The 21,390-nt window shown below is 40.9% G+C and overlaps 1 protein-coding gene across 4 annotated transcripts in view; it reads right to left on the bottom strand.

The window, feature by feature from the left end:
• Window positions 1-816: 816 nt before the first annotated feature.
• The window catches only part of LOC122922106 (N-acetylated-alpha-linked acidic dipeptidase 2-like), a 155,890-nt gene continuing 135,316 nt past the window's right edge, over window positions 817-21,390 (bottom strand). For 3 of the 4 annotated variants that reach the window (XM_044272581.1, XM_044272580.1, XM_044272583.1), the window contains 6 exons: window positions 19,244-19,344; window positions 17,982-18,072; window positions 17,118-17,370; window positions 16,162-16,243; window positions 12,609-12,701; window positions 817-1,596 (listed from right to left, as the gene is read on the bottom strand). In XM_044272581.1, coding sequence (XP_044128516.1) covers window positions 1,386-1,596; window positions 12,609-12,701; window positions 16,162-16,243; window positions 17,118-17,370; window positions 17,982-18,072; window positions 19,244-19,344 — 831 coding nt within the window. In that variant the 3' untranslated portion in view covers window positions 817-1,385. The remainder of the gene's footprint in view (window positions 1,597-12,608; window positions 12,702-16,161; window positions 16,244-17,117; window positions 17,371-17,981; window positions 18,073-19,243; window positions 19,345-21,390) is intronic. The other variant, XM_044272582.1, reaches the window with a different exon arrangement.

The following is a 21,390-nucleotide window of genomic DNA, read 5'->3' as shown; positions in this document are numbered from 1 at the left end:
TGGTGGCTGACGTGAAGCCTCATTCTCTGCTATGACATGCAGACTGATTCTCTGCTGACATGAAGCCAGATTCTCTGTTACGGGACCTCTCTCCTCTGCCTGTGTGTGTGCTGGGCCTAAATATATGCCAATGGACTGTTGCAGTGGTGGCTGACGTGAAGCCTCATTCTCTGCTATGACATGCAGACTAATTCTCTGCTGACATGAAGACAGATTCTCTGTTACGGGACCTCCCTCCTCTGCCTGGGTGCTGGGCCTAAATATATGCCAATGGACTGTTGCAGTGGTGGCTGACGTGAAGCCTCATTCTCTGCTATGACATGCAGACTAATTCTCTGCTGACATGAAGACAGATTCTCTGTTACGGGACCTCTCTCCTCTGCCTGGGTGCCGGGGCCTAAATATCTGAGAATGGACTGTTCCAGTGGTGGGTGACGGGAAGCCAGATTCTCTGCTATGGAACCTCTCTCCAATTGATTTTGGTTAATTTTTATTTATTTAATTTTTATTTTAATTCATTTCCCTATCCACATTTGTTTGCAGGGGATTTACCTACATGTTGCTGCCTTTTGCAGCCCTCTAGCTCTTTCCTGGGCTGTTTTACAGCCTTTTTAGTGCCGAAAAGTTCGGGTCCCCATTGACTTCAATGGGGTTCGGGTTCGGGACAAAGTTCGGATCGGGTTCGGATCCCGAACCCGAACATTTCCGGGATGTTCGGCCGAACTTCTCGAACCCGAACATCCAGGTGTTCGCTCAACTCTATTCATGAGGTTTAGGTTACATTTTTGATTAGCTATAATATACTCGGAAACAACAAACAGTAATTTACTTATTATTTGCATGTCCTCTATAGTAGAACTGCTAACAATCCCTCTCTTAAACAAGTTGGCCACTTTATATATATATTGCTTCACATATTGCTTTAAAATAAAAATAAAAGTTTAACATAACTCGATTTAAATCGTACCTGACTCTTTAAAAAAAAATGGCATAATTGCTTTTTCATAACTTTGAAGAAACATTTGTTTGGGCTTCTTTAATGTTTTTTTCAACCATATTATTCTGTTTCAGCTGCACAGCTAGATGAATTTCACTCAGAAGCTGGGGGCATCTTCCTTCTGCCAGCACTGTATGCAGCTTACCACCCATGTTTGTGATTTAGAAATTCGCTAGTTACACCATTCTCTATTAAATGAAATTGTGTGAAAGTACAGTGGCTCTAAACGATAGGTCATTTTCTGATGACACATTTCTTGTAACTATGTTCAATACATCTGTACAAAAAAAAATGATGCTGGAGAGTTGTCGGTGCATAGAAGTCACAAGTTCTTACATAAGCTGTGGATACATAAAATTCTTCTGATATTGTGATGTAAGCTCTCACTTCAGAGTTGTGTGTTGCCTATGCTCCTTGGGTCCTGAATGGTGCTAGCAGCAGAGGCTATGGTGTAAGCAATGATAGAAATTTCCTTTTTAACTTGTTGCCAGCGTTTTTCTTGGTTTGGATCATTTTCAATATCAAACATTGCAGAAGCCAACCCAGGAAAACTGGAGGAGGCGTACAGATTGTGCTGATTGGGGGCATAAATCACATGCCTGGGGAGATGAGAAAAATATTTGTTAGACAAAATAAGTGTTACAGTGCATAAAACTATAACTGTTTCATAGTGAACATTGCCCCATTATTCTCCTGTAGAATGGTAATAGGTAACCAATAAGATAATAATAATGCAAAATATTTTATAATATACATTTATAAAATGTCTGCTTTCCTTGCTGGCTCTTTGCCAGAGGGGCTTTTCCAGAGGTACGTTATTGATGACCTATCCTCAGGATAGGTCACCAATATCTGATCGATGGAGGTCATACTCCCAACCCACTCATCGATCAGCTGTTTGAAGAGGGTGCCATATGAAGAACAGCTGCTATGCCCATGCACTTTGTATATTTTGTGCTTGATAAGCTGTGAGGAGGATACTGTGTTCACCAGAATGCCAGGGCCTCTTCAAACAACTGATCGTCAGGAGGAGGGTGCTGGGAGTCAGACCCTCACTATTGATGACCTGCTGAAAACCCTTTTAATCTGCTTTCTTCCTATGCAAAACCACAGGTAATCAGTATGAGCAGCACATGTAAGTGATATCAATGTATATAAACCTCTTTATGGTTTTTTCATATTTTGCTATAAAAATGATCTTTATACCATACATTTTAGTACAAGGTAAAATGTACACTGGATTCTGTGGGAACACTGTATGGAGCAGTGCTGATTCTTCCTTCCCATTTATCAAGAGTCACACCTAAAAAAGCTGGAAATGTTGAAAGTCACACATTCCGTGCTATATATCACAGATACATGTAGACTTAGATCCACATCCTAGTAATGCTACTAGGAATAATTAAACCTGTTTTATTAATAACTGCCGAGAACAAAAAGTGAGAGGTCATGCCTTCAGCATTTAAAGAGATGGTAACACAACTCAAGTAAATGATGGCTCAAGTTGCAAATGAATATGGAACCGTTTTAAAAGAAGTTCAACATGCCCAAGCTTTTTCCCTTCTCATCGTCTACAGGTGCATCTCAATAAATTAAACCAGTATATATATATATATATATATATATATATATATATATATATATATATATATATATATATGTGTGTGATTACTACAAGACACCAGGTATAGCAGCAATCTACCTGTGTGTATAAACAAGAAATTGAGCGTCAAGCCTCAGTTGTCAGTTTATGTAATTTCAGTTTCTACATGGTCACAATTCATGATTTTTATTTTATTTTTTGGGGGGGGGAGTGTCTTTTAATTTAATTAAGCAGCATATATACGTGATTGCTGCAGCAATAACCACGGTGTGGCAGCAATCTACCTGTGTGTGTTAAGTTGAAATTGGGCATCACACCTCAATCATCCATTTATGTACATTCAGCTTCGACATGGTAGAAATGTAATTTTTTTGGGGGGGATATTCAATTACATTAAGGAACATATGTACGTGATTACTGAGTCAATATTAACATATTCTCACAGTCAAGGCTATAGTGGGGCCTACATCATGCTACTAATGCCTAAGGGTCAGTTTTCATGTACTTACTTTTCACACGGTTGAAATGTTAAAAAAAAAAAAAGGCGCGGTAAATATCTTTAAGGCGCAGCATTAATATACTTGATTACTGTGTCAATACCAATATTTTCTCACAGTCCAGATAATGCTGGGGCCTGCATCATGCCACTAATGCCTGAGGCTCAGTTTCAATGTACTCACTTTCCACAAGGTTGAAATGAATTTTTGCTGTTTTATGTGGGGGGAAGGGTGAGGGGGTTACATGGTTGAAATTTAAAAATGTTTTTTGGGGGGTGGTTAACACTGTTTAAATGTAAAACAAAAATTGTGGAGGGGTAAATTTCATGAGGTAGCATAGGTACATGATTACTGTGTTAATAAATTTTTTTTGTCACAGTCCAGACAGGCTAAATGCGATCAATAGACCTCTCCTTGCTGCTGATGCCCCATCTTGTCACACTTGCTGTCTGCCTGCCAACCTACCATCATGTGGTGTACGGCTGCTGCTGCGGCATTCATAATGCCACTTCCAACCATCATGTTCCCCAAATACACTTTTTTTTTTATCTGTGTTTAAACATCATCTGCCATAAGGGCTAATTTTTGAAGATATGCCGGTGTCTTTTTTAAACATGCTCTATGACAACACCATCAAATGTGAGTTTACCCATAGCTATGTATGTCATTGTCACTCAGACTTTATTAACTATGGCTGTCATTGCGTTTCAGGGCTTGGGAAGGGGGGGGATGTTCGAGGGGGGGGGGGGGAATTCATAAAAAATAAATGAAGAGATACGTTTTCCCAAAAAATATAAGTCGTAGGAGGCTGGAGGGAGTTATATACCAGCTTTCAGGGCAATTGGAGCAACTTCGGTTTGGCGTGAATCAATTTGGGTACAAACTTTTCAAAAAATTCTGCAAACCAGACCCGATATGAATCTTGACTGGTTCGCTCATCTGTAAATTCCACTATATCTGTACTTTACACCAGGAATGCACCCCTTTGCTTGATTGGCCAGCAAACTCGCCTGACCTAAACCCCATAGAGAATCTATGGGGCATTGTGAAGAGGAAGATGAGACACCAGACCCAAGAATGCAGACGAGCTGAAGGCTGCTATCAAAGCAACCTGGGCTTTCATAACACCTCAGTAGTACCACAGGCTGATCGCCTACTTGCCACGCTGCATTGATTGTAGTAATTCATTCAAAAGGAGCTCAAACCAAGTACTCAGCTCAAGGAGCTCAAACCCATTTTGGTATTTGCATATAATGTACTTACTTTTCAGTCAGCCAACATTTCTGTATTAAAAATTTACTTTGTCTTGTATAATATTCAAATTTTCTGTGATATTGACTTTTGGGTTTTCATTAGCTGTAATCTACAGTCGTGGCCAAAAGTTTTGAGACTGACACACACATTAGGTTTCACAAAGTTTGCTGCTAAACTGCTTTTAGATCTTTGTTTCAGTTGTTTCTGTGATGTAGTGAAATATAATTACACGCACTTCATACGTTTCAAAGGCTTTTATCGACAATTACATGACATTTATGCAAAGAGTCAGTATTTGCAGTGTTGGCCCTTCTTTTTCAGGACCTCTGTAATTCGACTGGGCATGCTCTCAATCAACTTCTGGGCCAATTCCTGACTGATAGCAACCCATTCTTTCATACTCACTTCTTGGAGTTTGTCAGAATTAGTGGGTTTTTGTTTGTCCACCCGCCTCTTGAGAATTGACCACAAGTTCTCAATGGGATTAAGATCTGGGGAGTTTCCAGGCCATGGACCCAAAATGCCAACGTTTTGGTCCCCGAGCCACTTAGTTATCACTTTTGCCTTGTTCTTCACCAAACTGTTGTTGGATTGTTGGAAGAAGTTGCTGTTGGAGGGTGTTTTGGTACCATTCTTTATTCATGGCTGTGTTTTGGGGAAAAATTGTGAGTGAGCCCACTCCCTTGGATGAGAAGCAACCCCACACATGAATGGTCTCAGGATGCTTTACTGTTGGCATGACACAGGACTGATGGTAGCACTCACCTTTTCTTCTCCGGACAAGCCTTTTTCCTGATGCCCCAAACAATCGGAAACGGGCTTCATCGGAGAATATGACTTTGCCCCAGTCCTCAGCAGTCCATTCACCATATTTTCTGCAGAAGATCAATCTGTCCCTGATGGGGTTTTTTTTTTGGAGAGAAGTGGCTTCTTTGCTGCCCTTCTTGACACCAGGCCATCTTCCAAAAGTCTTCGCCTCACTGTGCGTACAGATGCGCTCACACCTGCCTGCTGCCATTCCTGAGCAAGCTCTGCACTGGTGGCACTCCGATCCCGCAGCTGAATCCTCTTTAGGAGACGATCCTGGTGCTTGCTGGACTTTCTTGGACGCCCTGAAGCCTTCTTAACAAATATTGAACCTCTTTCCTTGAAGTTCTTGATGATCCTATAAATTGTTGATTGAGGTGCAATCTTAGTAGCCACAATATCCTTGCCTGTGAAGCCATTTTTATGCAATGCAATGATGGCTGCACGCGTTTCTTTGCAGGTAACCATGGTTAACAATGGAAGAACAATGATTTCAAGCATCACCCTCCTTTTAACACGTCAAGTCTGCCATTTTAACCCAATCAGCCTGACATAATGATCTCCAACCTTGTGCTCGTCAACATTCTCACCTCAGTCAACAAGACTATTACTGAAATGATCTCAGCAGGTCCTTTAATGACAGCAATGAAATGCAGTGGAAAGATTTTTTTGGGATTAAGTAAATTTTCATGGCAAAGAAGGACTATGCAATTCATCTGATCACTCTTCATAACATTCTGGAGTATATGCAAATTGCTATTATAAAAACTTAAGCAGCAACTTTTCCAATTTCCAATATTTATGTAATTCTCAAAACTTTTGGCCACAACTGTATAATCATTAACATTAAAAGAAATAAACGCTTGACATAGATCACTCTGTGTGTAATGAATCTATAGCGTATATGAGGTTTGCTTTTTTAATTTAATTACTGAAATTAACTTTTCGATGACATTCTAATTTATTGAGATACACCTGTATATAAGAAACTCAGGACATACCCATATAAAGTAGTCACCCAGTCCCGCCGAAAAATCTTTTGGTTCAGCCGCCTTTGCTTTTATTTGCCTGGGCACATTAAAGAGCTCCTGCTGCTGCCACAGTACCAAGAACTGCATACTATAGGAAGAGACCATGTGACTGCTTTGGGGCTCTTGGAGAGAGGGGGTCCAGGACTGGTGAGGTTTGGGCAACTGGTCAATAGCTCCTGAAAATAAGAATCTAGCCCTTTGGTCCTGGGAGCCAAAACAAGCACTACAATGAGGTGCCCATTTTGGTATTTGCTATGGGGTCCCTTTCATCTGCGACTGTACAGTACCACTCGTTAGATTTTTTCCAGGCTGTATAAAAATTCTAACACCCTTGTAAAAAAAATGTCTGTCTTTGGCTCAAATGCTTCAGTACAGAATATGCAATGGGGTTAATTTACTTTAGTGTGGTTTTATAAAATGTGTCTGTTTTTACACAATATATAGATATCCATATTTTAGTATTCTATAAACTGTCTGGGTTCTCACAATGAAAGATTCCTTTGATAGTTTTCTGGATTTTGCTTTCAGTGAGAATAATTATATAGAAGCATACTGCCACATACTAATGATAAATTTGTCCTAAATACGGTATTATTCTCCATGGTGCCATTAGAGCAGAAAAGATTGTTCTACCACACAATTGCTGAAGATACTAATGAGGTTTCTTGTTTGCCAAACCTGTGAAAAACATGACTATTTAAAAATAGAATGAAAGGGAACTTATTGTAATACATACGAAAAAGCACAATGCAGTTGTCACTGTTATCTGGTGGACATAAAAGACCTGGAAAGCTATTAAAATCCCAGCTTTGCTTAGGAAGTGAGGTATTTTTAGAAAAGGTGTTGATGGCATAAACAGAAATTAAAAGATAGTAGCCACAAAGTAATGTCTATTTGTATAGTCATCTACTTCTTCGGTATATATACTTAACATCTTTATTGAGAATTTAGTTTTCTGTTCTGATATGGGTCACACAACAATGGAATTTTTGGATACAACTTTGATGGGAAAAAACGGTGCCTGATGGACTTATTGATATAGTGCAGTGCCCAGGTTTGGGGTGGTACCAATGGGACACAGTTGAGGTGTAAACACGTGTTACTTCCCATTGGAGTGTACCACACCTTACCATCCCTTCCAAAGAGCAGCAAGTCCAGAGAGTCAGGGTCTATAGTGAACCAGTGTGCTTCTTTACTGGAGAAACTCAAGTGCAAAACAATACAGGCAGGGATTCTCCAGTCTCCTCCCTGACAGAAGAAGGTTCTGTGCTGAGGGAAGGCCTGAGCTAGCTGTCCTCTCTCTCTCAGAAGTCCGGTACCCTGGCCAAAGGGTTGGTGGCTCGGCCATCTGTCCGGTCCTTTGGTCAAAGGAGTGGGGACCTAGAATCTGTGGCAGAGTATTCCTGTCTCGGCATCTTCTACTGATCACTTGTGCAGTCTGGTAAAGTCTCTTCTACTAAACACTAGTCCCTATCTGCAGACAAAAAAGTGCTCTGCTCTCCTTATATACAGTTTCTATCTAAGCTAGAATCTTCTAGTTGACGGTGGGAAAGGAGATGCACAGCCTAAACAGAAACATTGTTGCAATTTCAGTCTGTTACAGACTTGTATAAAGTTTTTACGGTACCAGCAGTGAGACTATGGAACTCTCTGCCTGAGGAGGTGGTGATGGTGAGTACAATAAAGGAATTCAAGAGGGGCCTGGATGTATTTCTGGAGTGTAATACGGTAATAATACAGGCTGTAGCTACTAGAGAGGGGTCGTTGATCCAGGGAGTTATCTGATTGCCTGATTGGAGTCGGGAAGGAATTCTTTTCCCCTTGAGTGGGGAAAATTGGCTTCTACCTCACAGGTTTTTTTTTTTTTTGCCTTTCTCTGGATCAACTTGCAGGATAACAGGCCGAACTGGATGGACAAATGTCTTTTTTTCGGCCTTATGTACTATGTTACTATGTATATAATTGGTCTTATTATGAGGAACAAGCATTAAATTCCAAATAATTGCCTTATGTAAATGTGCTGCAAAGTGTTCGATCATCAGGTGACCACATGTCTCATGTGGGATTTAAAATCATTGTGAGCAGCACAGTGCCCGGTGTAAACAGAGAAGTGCTGCAGACAATGAATCTGTATAGGGGATGAATAATCGTGGTAATGATTGTTTAGCACCACACGTGATGTAAATGCAGCTGAATGAGCAAGCAGTGATCGGGTATGAACTGCATGTTCCCACTCATCGGCCCATGTAGATATGATCCCATTGTCCTGCACTAATCATGGAGATCAGTGGCGCTCACTCTGTCAATCAATGCACAGTTCTGTCTATGACTGGGTAGAATGCCACTGGATTTTTTTACTCCTAGCTTAAAGGGGTTTTCTCATCATAGACAATGGGGGCATATCGCTAGGATATGGCCCCATTGTCCTATAGGTGTGGGTCCCACCGCTGGGACCTGCACCTATATAGAGAACGGAGCCCCGAAAGTGAAGGAGGGCGCACTGCGCCTGCGCAGCCGCCCTCCATTCATTTTCTAAGGGGCTGGCAAAAATAGCCTTGGCTATTTCTGTTGAGCCTATTGAAGTGAATGGGAGCGGTGGCTGGTCATGCGAATTGCACTCCCATTAACTTTTATGGGGAGCCGGCTTGGTGGTGGCCGGACCAGAGTCCTCCAGACACCACCATGCGGGGCTTCGTTCCTGATATAGGTGCAGGTCCCAGCAGTGGGACCCGCACCTATAAGACAATGGGGGCATATCCTAGTGATATGCCACCATTCTCTATGATGAGACAACCCCATTTAACCTTTTCTAAATTTCATTAAGGATGCCAACTTTACAGGATACAAAATAGACGCAATGTTTCACCATCCAGTAAAAAAATAAAAACATTATACGTTAAAGGGGTTCTCCAGGAACTAAGAAAATGAAAATTCTTAAATATTACTTTATGTATAAATATATTCCCAAATCCCATTTTGTATATGGAGCAATCGTAAGGAAAAGCCGCCGTCCTATAAGCACACACAAAACCTGTCCTAATGACACAGGAGAACAAGTTACTTAACAACACTGAGCTAAAGAGCTGCCTTATCCTTCTCTCTTTTCTGCTTGTCTGGGATTATATTCTTGAATAGTGTTGGGCGCGAATATTCGAATCGCAAATTTTAACCGCGAATATCGGCACTTCGAGAATTTGCGAATATTTAGAATATAGTGATATATATATTTGTAATTTCCAATATTCTAGTTTTTTTTTTTTTTCAATCAGTAACAGTAACCTCCCTTCTTGCTTGCGGGCCAATGAAAAGGATGCAATGTCTTTGTCTGAGCTTTGCAACATCCCTAGCAACCAATAGGAAAGTTGCCTACCTCTTACTATATAAGAAGCTCCCAGCAGCCATTTTCTACAGTTTTTAAAGTTCTGAGAGAGACAGCAGTGTCATTGCTGTGCTCTGTGCTTTCCACACTATATTAGATAGATAGTTAGATAGCTTATACAGTACAGACCAAAAGTTTGGACACACCTTCTCATTCAAAGAGTTTTCTTTATTTTCATGACTATGGAAATTGCAGATTCACACTGATGGCATCAAAACTATGAATTAACACATGTGGAATTATATACATAACAAAAAAATGTGAAACAACTGAAAATATGTCACATTCTAGGTTCTTCAAAGTAGCCACCTTTTGCTTTGATTACTGCTTTGCACACTCTTGACATTCTCTTGATGAGCTTCAAGAGGTAGTCACCTGAAATGGTCTTCCAACAGTCTTGAAGGAGTTCCCAGAGATGCTTAGCACTTGTTGGCCCTTTTGCCTTCACTCTGCGGTCCAGCTCACCCCAAACCATCTCGATTGGGTTCAGGTCCGGTGACTGTGGAGGCCAGGTCATCTGGCGCAGCACCCCATCACTCTCCTTCATGGTCTAATAGCCCTTACACAGCCTGGAGGTGTGTTTGGGGTCATTGTCCTGTTGAAAAATAAATGATGGTCCAACTAAACGCAAACCGGATGGAATAGCATGCCGCTGCAAGATGCTGTGGTAGCCATGCTGGTTCAGTATGCCTTCAATTTTGAATAAATCCCCAACAGTGTCACCAGCAAAGCACCCCCACACCATCACACCTCCTCCTCCATGCTTCACAGTGGGAACCAGGCAGGTAGAGTCCATCCGTTCACCTTTTCTGCGTCGCACAAAGACACAGTGGTTGGAACCAAAGTTCTCAAATTTGGACTCATCAGACCAAAGCACAGATTTCCACTGATCTAATGTCCATTCCTTGTGTTCTTTAGCCCAAACAAGTCTCTTCTGCTTGTTGCCTGTCCTTAGCAGCGGTTTCCTAGCAGATATTCTACCATAAAGGCCTGATTCACACAGTCTCCTCTTAACAGTTGTTCTAGAGATGTGTCTGCTGCTAGAACTCTGTGTGGCATTGACCTGGTCTCTAATCTGAGCTGCTGTTAACCTGCGATTTCTGAGGCTGGTGACTCGGATGAAGTTATTCTCCGCAGCAGAGGTGACTCTTGGTCTTCCTTTCCTGGGGCGGTCCGCATATGAGCCAGTTTCTTTGTAGCGCTTGATGGTTTTTGTGACTGCACTTGGGGACACTTTCAAAGTTTTCCCAATTTTTCGGACTGACTGACCTTCATTTCTTAAAGTAACGATGGCCACTCGTTTTTCTTTACTTAGCTGTTTTTTTTCTTGCCATAATACAAATTCTAACAGTAGGACTATTAGCTGTGTATCCACCTGACTTCTCCACAACGCAACGGATGGTCCCAACCCCATTTATAAGGCAAGAAATCCCACGTATTAAACCTGACAGGGCACACCTGTGAAGTGAAAACCATTTCAGGTGACTACCTCTTGAAGCTCATCAAGAGAATGCCAAGAGTGTGCAAAGCAGTAATCAAAGCAAAAGGTGGCTACTTTGAAGAACCTAGAATATGACATATTTTCAGTTGTTTCACACTTTTTTTGTTATGTATATAATTCCACATGTGTTAATTAATAGTTTTGATGCCTTCAGTGTGAATATGCAATTTTCATAGTCATGAAAATAAAGAAAACTCTTTGAATGAGAAGGTGTGTCCAAACTTTTGGTCTGTACTGTATATATATATATAATACAGATAGTGGAAGATAGTCAGTGTAGGGTATATCCTGATATAGTGTAGCTGTTGCAGTGCAGGGTGTTAGGTAGTGTGATAGGTTCTGCTGTCCATACATACATGCAGACCTGCTAAAATGTGAAGTTTCACATATTGCGCCAAAATATTTGCATCATTAGTGCCTATTAGTGCAATTGCGATTATATTGGAGCACTCTAACTGCATATAAAGCCATTTTTAATGTTCTGCCATGCCAACCATTTTCTCCAGTCTCAGGAAACTTCTAGCATCTTGGAAAATGTAGCAAAAGTGACCCACAATCAAGAAAATAATCGAATTTGCGAATATATGACGAATATTCGCCCACATATTTGTGAAATATCGCAAATTCTTATATAGCCCCTGCCACTCATCACTATTCTTAATTAGAGTTTAATATGATGTTCAGCTGAATCTGTGTAGGAATGGAGTTTAGGGGGAAACAAAAGATGAACAGGACAGACTGTGGTAATGTGGGTCTGTGGTAATAGACGGCATACAAGTGCTGCTGCTGCTCATTACCCACATCCCCATCTCCTATCTGTACTTCATGTCTCCTCATGGACTCCATTCCTACAGAGATTCAGCTAAAGATCTTACCAGCTGTATAATCCCTGACAAGCAGAGCAGATAGGAGGATGAGGCAGCTCTTCAGTGTTGTGAAGTAACTTGTCCTCCTGTGTGATTAGGACAGGTTCTGTGTGTACTAATAGGACAGCGGCTATTTTATTTTTCCTAATAATCGTTCCCTAGACAAAACGAGCCATTATAACGAAGATATTTGGGAATATCTTTATTATAAAGTAATATTTAAGTATTTTAATTTTCTTAATTTCCGGAGAACCCCTTTATGCTTATATGGGTTTTTAACATGGGAACCATCATGACAGCTGTCATGATTTGGTGGCATCCAATAGACATCTACTTTTTTTATTTTTTTCATCTCAAGCCAAACATCGGGTGTTGCGTTAAAGAGGTACTCCAGTTTCATGATAGCCTAAGGATAGGTCATCCATATCAGATTTTTGTGGGTCTGGTGCCCATGTAGCAGCAGTGTAGTGTAATTACAACTTTTTGTAAATTATCTTTAATGGGAGAGTAAGTAGTAATTACCCTCCACCTCCGCTGCAATGTTGATGAAGATAAACACTTGCAGCGCTCCTTGCCAGGTGGGAAATTCTCCCACAAAGGTCACAAAAGTTGAGAGGATGATTTCAAATGGAGCATTTTATCAACTTTTCATATTAAATTCTCCACACATTACCTATAGTATATGTTGCCAGCAACTCCAAGTGGGTCAATGAAGGATCGCTCAAGTTGCATGAGTTGATCATTAATCTTTCTCACCTCTAACGGACTGAAAAGGAAGAACAGGGTAAAGTTGTTCCATTATTATTATTTTTTATCCTTTTAAATTTTTACTCATCTTAGAAAAGACCTTCTTATATGAGAAATTATAAAAGTGGCGGCTGTGTTGGGGGAAAAAAAAGTAAAAAGTTGCATATTTTGTTGCAAACTGGGACTTGCGTCAACGGTTGTGAATTCTTTACATCAGAAAACTGGGATAGACGCTCGATAAATCTCCCCTTTGATTTTTACTATTGCTCATCAACATGTATAAAATAATTTAAAAAGGTACTCCAGGGGGTGAGAATTTATTTTTGACTGGTGTAAATGATAATGGACGAAGTCTAGTATGTGATGAGTTGTGCCAAATAATGGGACAGATTTACTAAGCAAAATGCACAAGAATCTTGCTGCACATTCTGCCAAAAACTGGTGTACATTCCATGAGCCAGGTTTTATAATGCACTTTAGACACCGCTTGCAAAATGCATCGAATGCGTCAGTGTGAGCCATTACGGCCGGGTTGGAGCATTTTCTGCTTACCTAGTCTTATACACTGTCTAAATTAAAGACTGTAATGATAAATCTGCCACAATATGTATCAATATGAATTTTAATTGATTTGGCAGAATTTGCACCAACACCATTGATAACTGTGCCCCAGTCTATTTATACTGAGATATGTATGTAAAATTAACCTTTTAATGCATATATCCAAAAATATAATATCATATTCTCCATGTGTAGATACTATGGTCTATGGGTTAGCCTTGTGTTGTAACACAGATGTGTCAAAACAGCACAAGTTACCGTATTACAAGGCTAAGGATAGTTAATTACTGCATTTAAAGGGGTTGCCCGTTCTCGGACATTGGGGGCATGTCGCCTGATAGTTGTGGGTTCCACCTCAGGGATCACACTTATACTTAGCTGGTAAAGTCCCAGAGTGCACCGCGCAAGTGTCGCCACCGCTCCATTATCTTCTATGGGGCTGGCAGAATTAGCCGAGCCAGTGCTTGGCTATTTTTGCCCCCCCCCCCCCCCCCCCCCAGGAATGAATGGAGGGCAGCCACGCATGCATGGTGCACTCTCTCTTTGCCGGCAACGTTCTAAGTATAGGTGCAAGTCACGGAGGTGAGACCCGTGCCCATCAGACACTGAAGGCATATCATAGCGATATGTCCCCAATGTGTGAGATGGTGCATCCCCTTTAATGAAGAAAACTACACACAGTGGTGTGACAGCAAAGATAATGCGCATAGTGATGTCACAGTACAGATAGACCCCATGCTGCTACCCTGATGGTTGTATAAACCTCTGGGATCTGACCCCAAATCCCATTTGAAAGCATTAGAGTTCAACCCCACAGTGTCTAGCACGTCTGAACGTTTCTTGGCTGCATTCAGACAACCGAACCATGTGGTTTTACTCTTAGAAGTATGTGACTGCTTTTTTTCCAAAACCAATGCCCGACATGTCCGTGGATTGTGTCACCGAAGTGACTGGGGCTAAGTTCTAAGACCCCACACAACCTCAGTATAACTTTTTTTTTTGTTGGAGAAAGCAACCATGTTTGCCTAATCCTGGACAATCCCAGGTCAGTTTTTCCTATGGAGAGCAGAGGAACATGCGCTAGTAAAGAATTTTCTCTACAGGGCAACAAATACATAGTCTACTCCATGTAATGGCTGTGGCAGTGGATGGATCTCAGGAGACGTGCTGATCGCAGTTGATATTCATGTAAACCTGTGAAATAAGCTATGTTACAAATTGACTGATTTACTGCATTTGTGCTGAAGACAGGAAAAGTGTTCAGTAGTCTCAAGATGTCTACACATTATCCTATCAAACCTAAAGCCCAAAGATGGTGCCAAAGTGCAATTTAACATGAGGACGCTGGCCGTCAAGGAGCATAAAATTAGACCGGTGGCAAAAGTTATGCTAATTTTGTTTGCAGAATGTTTTATGAAAGCAAAATTATTCTCTAGAGTGAGGAACTGGGAGTAATGGAACATGCAATAACGGCCTTGACATTTCCTATGTTCCCATGGGTAAGTGTTATGGTTTTATAATGTGGAAATCTTTCCGTCCCTGCATTTCTCACATAATCCTCTTTACTCTTGGTTTATGAATCAGATAGGTTATTCCTGTGGGAACCTCTTTACCTCCTAGTTTTACCTTTTCCTGTGGACACATTTTTAGAGTGAAAACATCAGTGTAAAATGTTAAAATGGAATGTCGCCAGAAAATAACATTTAAATAGTTTTTTTTTATTTTTATTATACACATATTGAAAAAAAAATTTGATTGATGCGACTAACCACCCTGTTGTATTCTCCACAGTGGCCAGTGGAGCACATACTGTACATTAGACTGAAATCTCATTTGGCAGCTTTGCTATGTAGACTGGGACAAGCTTGTTTTGTAAAGCTAGAGGCCTAGGTAAGGCAAGATAACAATACTACACCCAGATAAGGCTGTGTATGTAGCGTCGGACTGGCCCACCATAGTGCCAGAGGATCCTCTGGTGGGCCCAGGCTCTGATACCATTGTGGGCCCTCAAAAGGTCCAGCAGATAAAAAACAAAAAACATTTGGAGCTGCCTTTGGAGCCAATAACTTGCCACTATGGTCTATTTCTTTGAAACAAAATCTATTAGACTTTATTGATGGTATGGAGTTTGGACCACAAGAATAATTTCCTCTGGTGGGCCCAAGGAACCCTAGTCCAACCCTGTGTGTATGTGCCTTCCCTGTTTTCTAGGAGAATGGCTATACTCCATCATCTCCTACAGAGTCATAGTCTGACACTTCATCTGTCATTCATTAGAGCTATCATAAAGCGTGCACAAAAGAGGGAGGAAGGTTGTATCTCCAGCATGGCTGCCCCAGGAAAGTAAAAGTATTATCCTGTATACATTAGTATCCACCATCTTTGTTGTATATTAACAAGGTCTAATGTTTTTATTTCATGATTTTTGATGCACTACTTGGCATGGCATTACCTATCTGACTCAATTATAGGCTATATCTACAGTACTTTGCCAACCATTGTTTTTTATTTTCCAATGCATCTTTAAATAATATATTAAGCAGCTTTTGTAAATATTATAAATGTAAAAAAAAAAATCTCAACCATTTTGGGTCTACAGCTCTTCTGCAGAGCTACCGGTATGTGTTTATGGTATCCTCCTGCAACTAAACCCTATGTTGTATTGTCCTACAGTCATACTACTTTCCATCTGTCCTCTGCATCTTGCTATGATACTATACATCCAAAAGATAATGAGACCAGATTAGAAGCTGTCGGGTAACAAATGTCTGTGTGTAGCCCTACCCATGGTAGGGAGCCATGACTTTTGGGAGCAGTTACTTTTTAATATTTTATTGCTATTGGGCAATTAAAACCTTTTTTGACTCTTACAGTTTTCTACAATTTGAAGAAGAATCAATTTTTCAAGTTCTACTTACTTTTCTCTATTTACTGTCTCTGCCCGTGACTGCAAGGCCTTAGCTGCTTGGAGAAATTCACCAACTGCCTCCTTGATTGAAGCTGGAAATAGAAGATTTAGAACCTATGGTGCCTTGATAGCTGACATATATAATACAGTATATAAAACGAGTGTAAAATTCTCATTTATACACAGTGCTCACTAGGATGCCAGATTACAAAAATGTCCAAACTTTTGGAGTCAGCTACCGAATTATTAGGTAAATTCATGGCAATATGGGATTGGTAGGATTTCTGGACCACCAAAATCCCAGTTAGTGGAATTTTACTGTATCTGCACCTTTTTATTTTACAGTACCTCCATTAAGGCTAGTTTTCATAGCGGCTTTTGTCTACAGAATTTAGTCCTGAAAACGTGGCACCCTGTGCTTTATCTTCCACGTCTGTTCTTTCTTGGCATGGTGTCATGTACATGGACGCCGCTGGAAACTGCAGCAAGTGTCCACTCACTGTATAGCTACATCCAGTGGGGCTAAACCATGTACTGGTCCACAGCACTCAAATTTAAAAACAGTGGCAAAAACTAGAAGGTGTCTGCTGAGGTATACGTGGTGGATTTTGAGAGATCCGCAGTGTGAACTAGTTCTTATGAGACCATTGGAGTGACTTGATGTCAGTCATTCAAAGACACATGAACTAACTTCCAATAATGGGTTGATGTCTCGTCAAATACAATATACCATGTTTGGCCACCATATGCACGTGACATGCCATCACCGTAGACATTACTTCATTCTCATGGAATCATAAAAAAGATCTAGTAGTGGGAGATCATACAGGTTTCCTGAGGATTGTCCGAATAATGCCCCTTGTGATAAACCTTTAATAGAGACTATAAAGTGGACCTGTCTGTTCTACCGATGTGATGTGTTTTAGTAAAATGGAAAATCTGGAGAACTGAAGAGTCAAGACTTACTCAGGGTAATGTTATGTTCCAGTAACTTAGGACCATATGAGCTTTGCACGTCATTGACAATTATTTGCAACGTCTCTGCATAATGCACACAGTCAAAATGCAGGATCACGTCATCTGCTAGACGAAGGGCCATTTCACCCCACAGCCGTGCAACAGCTTGATGATAGTAGAAACCTTGGTCCATAAGACGTGAAACCAAATCCACAGTTTCATAGACAGAATGATACATGGGGTATGATGATAAGAAATACTTCTGAAAAGAAGAAAAGATTATGTCTATTACTTAACAATGAGTTTTATGGGGCTGTCTGATGTTGCTGTTGGTTGAAGGGGTTGTCCATTTCCAGTTAGAAACCAGACAACACTGAGAAATAGACTGCAATAAAGAAGTGAGTTGTACTTATCTAGCAGACCCATCTCTAACCCTCCGATTCTCACGGCTGGACTTTGTTTACACGGTTGCAGCAGTGACATCACATGTACAACACATGACTGCAGCTAATCACTGGCCTCTTCGGTGCACCACTGACGCCAGTGATCTGCTGCAGTCATGTGTTGTCAACAAGTCACAGAGCCCAGCCGTAAGAACCAGCGTGTCCCCACTGAATCTGCTAGGTAACTACAGCTCACTTTTTTTATTGCAGCCTATTCCCCAGTTTTGTCTAGTTTCATTTCCTCTTTAACCACAAATTGCACCCTGCTATCCAGTGAATTGGGGATAAGTTATAAACAGGGGTGGGGGTGTCTGATCCCCAATCAGATAGTGATGGCCTATTTAAGGACTGGACAACCCCTTTTAACAATGTCAATGATTTTCAGCATCGACTTTGCATAAAATATAATGTTTATGTCTTGGCATAGTACCTGGTCATAGTTGTATCTCACATCTACTGCAGATACTCCAAGAAGTTGCAGGAATGGTGAGTAGTCACTTCCTGAGCCCAAGTTTCCCACACTGTAAAACCCAAATAAAATTTGAAATTAGCATAATCTAAACTGTAAACTACCATCCAGGGGTGGACATGTAAGATCTCGACACAGCGAGTGAGGGAATTACTGCTCTGGCTAAATGGTTATGACCAGGGATGAGCCAGAGACGCACTGGATTTGAACAACAGATACAACTTGATAAACAAGGGGGGGTGGCTGTGGCAGTTCATGGCTGGGTATTTTGTCTCGTCAAGAAACACTGTTCCACGTTCTAGTGTCTCTACTCTTGGCTAACTGGCACACTAATCTGCAAGCTCTCCTCCAGCTCACAGAACGCGGGCTCTCTGCCCATACTTGGCTGAGAGTCACAAGCTACACTTCCACTGTCTTGTTTTGAATTTGGTCACTCAAGTAAAACCCCTGGATTCTTCCCAGGTGTGACATGTCCCTCTCTTTTACCAAATACGGGGGTCTAACTCCCCTGTATTAGTCCCCACTCTCAACTTGCCATCTGTGGACAGACAGCCTTACCAGTGCCATGTTAACCCCTTCCCCCCCGATGGGAAAACTCGTTGTAAACACATCCCACTACTTACAGACTAACCATTTGGGCATTAGAGCAATACTCTAAGGCTTATGACCACACAGGTCAGCTAGAGCAGTCTTTGATGTTTAAAGGGATTTTCCCGTCACAGAAAAGGATGGCATGTCCATCACAGCTAGAACTAGCAATGTGTATGCTTCATACTCTGGAATAGTAGGTGTTTTAGCAGTCACAGCCCCACCGATCAGTGATGGTGTATCCTAGTAATATACCCTCACTTTCTGTGGTGAGAAAACCCTCTTTAAACATGAATGCAAGGGATAAGTGCTTCCCAAATGAAATGTATTTGCCCAAAAATAAATGCATCAAAGCAATAGTGAAAGTGTAGAAGCCTATGACTTTTAATGTTCAGGTTGTTCACCTAAATTTCAGTTGACTCTTACTACTGTAAGTCATTCATAATGAGCTCAGACATATACCGTCCCTTTCACAACATTTTTGTTGGTTCCATTGTAGTATGCACAAGTTCCCCGCTATTAAGTTGTATTACTATATTTTTGCAGCAGAATATTATGGGCCAAATGGACACAAACTGAGATATTTTCTTGTTTACCATAATCATATGCAATTGTTGTTGTAATGAGCTACATACTATGGTAAGTTTGGATCATGCGATGATGGTCCATTCTTAAGCCATGTGTCATACACGGATCTGCGTCCTGCTCGTACCTCATCTGGATTAGGGTTTTCTACCTATGCAGAGAAACAAAAGATTTGGCATTAATGTCAGGCAGTTTTGCGGGTTGGATTTTGTGTTGTCAACATTTGCCCTTATGATTGACAGGTAACGTGAACAAATATAGTACCATTGGGAAGAAATGGCAGAAGCATTCAACATATTGGGGGTCATTTATCAAGACTTCGTATGACAGTTTTTTTCGTAAAAAAAATAAATAAATCACACGGCCCAGTGTTAAGACTTAAATGCCAGTGAGCCTCAATTGGACTGTATGTGGCAATTTTTAGACCACCTTCAATACTGGGTAGTGACGGGGGCAGAGCGGGAGAGTGGTGGCCCATCAACCCTGACAAATTCACAAACCTTTACACCAGTTTCCAGGTGTAAATGATTGAAATCTGCTCCAGTCAGGGACTGGAGTAGATTTCAATCTAGACGCATGGACTGGTGTAGGATGCACCTAATTTATGTCAAGGCATGCCCCTCCTTGTAAATGAAGCGCATCCTCCAAAAGCACCAAAACTCGTGTAAAATGCCGTTCTATGATAAATAACCCCCCATTATCCCAAAATTATCACGCAACCCTGTTCCACACAATATAGTCTGTCTACTACTAACATGACAGCCAGGTTAAAGCTTTTATCGATCCCACATGGAGGCCTCCCAACTCTCCCACCTGATGGCAGATCAGATTTTAACTGCCTTATGCTTTTGGTCTCTCTCCCGTTTTACAACACACACAAACTTGACTTAGCCAAGTGGGCATGTGTATGGGGGATCAAGAAAGATAGATTGTTCAGTCAACCAATGTCTGTGTATGACCAGCCTTACGTTCCAGTATGACCCCAAAATATCCTCATGTAGTCATATGAAACACAAAACCATTTTACAAACGTCTATCTTCTGATCAGAGGATTAAGGAATTTTAGTGGGTTCATTAAAACCTTTTGAAGTCACACGTGCTGTTTTTGGTGCAGTTTTTGATGCTGTTTTTTTTTAGATAAAGCTCAAAAACCTCACAAGAGATACCATTGATTTAACATTTATTTTTTGTTACTTGTGAGTTTGAGTTGCAAGAGCGGCAGAGATAGCAAGCTAATGTCTCTTGCCCTTCAAGATTTCTTCTAATGACCCATTATACAATGGACTGTTTAGATTCATGTTGGGAACCACTGGGTGAAGCTTTGCTGCCAAGATTAAGTATGGTCATTACTAATCGATCATCTCAGCCAGAGATCATTCCAAAGTCCAGGTTAGTGAAATGTGACATTTACTAAATTTTCATGCTGTGAATCCTTAACAATAAGAAAAGGTCAAAAATTCATACTACAATTGCATGCAAACACAAAACAGTATTAAAAATAAAGACATTACAGATGAAAGTATTTTATCTGCAAGGAGTTGTATGGGGGGGGGGGGTGACTGAATTTGTTTAGCAGCATACATGAGTGTATTGTGATTGAAATGTGGAAACACTAGAAGGGAGCTAAGTGAATGTATTACACATACACTAATCCGGCGCAGATGTTATGATGACTGCCATCCATTTTATTTTTTTCGGGACCGACATGTGACTGCTGTAAGAACAGCATGTGGCTAGGACCAATAATTGGTTATAGCGTTAATGATCTCACTGGCATTTCTTGAACAATGAGGTGGAAGTGGGCACTAGAACTTCTATGTCGGATTGGAAGGAGGGGGGAGGTAAAGTAGTAAGTAAAGTTTTTTTTTTTTTTTTCTTTCTAAACTCTCAGACATTGTTTCAATAGGAATAAAACATATTTGCCAACTCAACTCTCCCAGACTTCTGGAAGAGTTGGCAAATCTCCTGGACGCTGGAGAAGCCTCCTGGCACTTCTAGGGAGATTAGCCCTTAAAAGTGTGTGGCACTAAGGGCTGTGTCAAACACAACCTCCGTGGCCAAATACAATGAGCGAGCAAAGCCCCCACAAATAAAGGCGTGTGTCTTGAATTGAAGAAGGCATGGCTTGATGTCTAGCCCTGAAATATTTTCAACAGTGTGCTAGGCCATGCACACCCTATTCTCCTGCATTCATGTT

This window comes from Bufo gargarizans, chromosome 11 (assembly GCF_014858855.1).
Source record: "Bufo gargarizans isolate SCDJY-AF-19 chromosome 11, ASM1485885v1, whole genome shotgun sequence".
In the NCBI taxonomy this organism is placed as follows: domain Eukaryota; kingdom Metazoa; phylum Chordata; class Amphibia; order Anura; family Bufonidae; genus Bufo; species Bufo gargarizans.
This window is presented reverse-complemented; position numbering and strand designations above follow the sequence as displayed.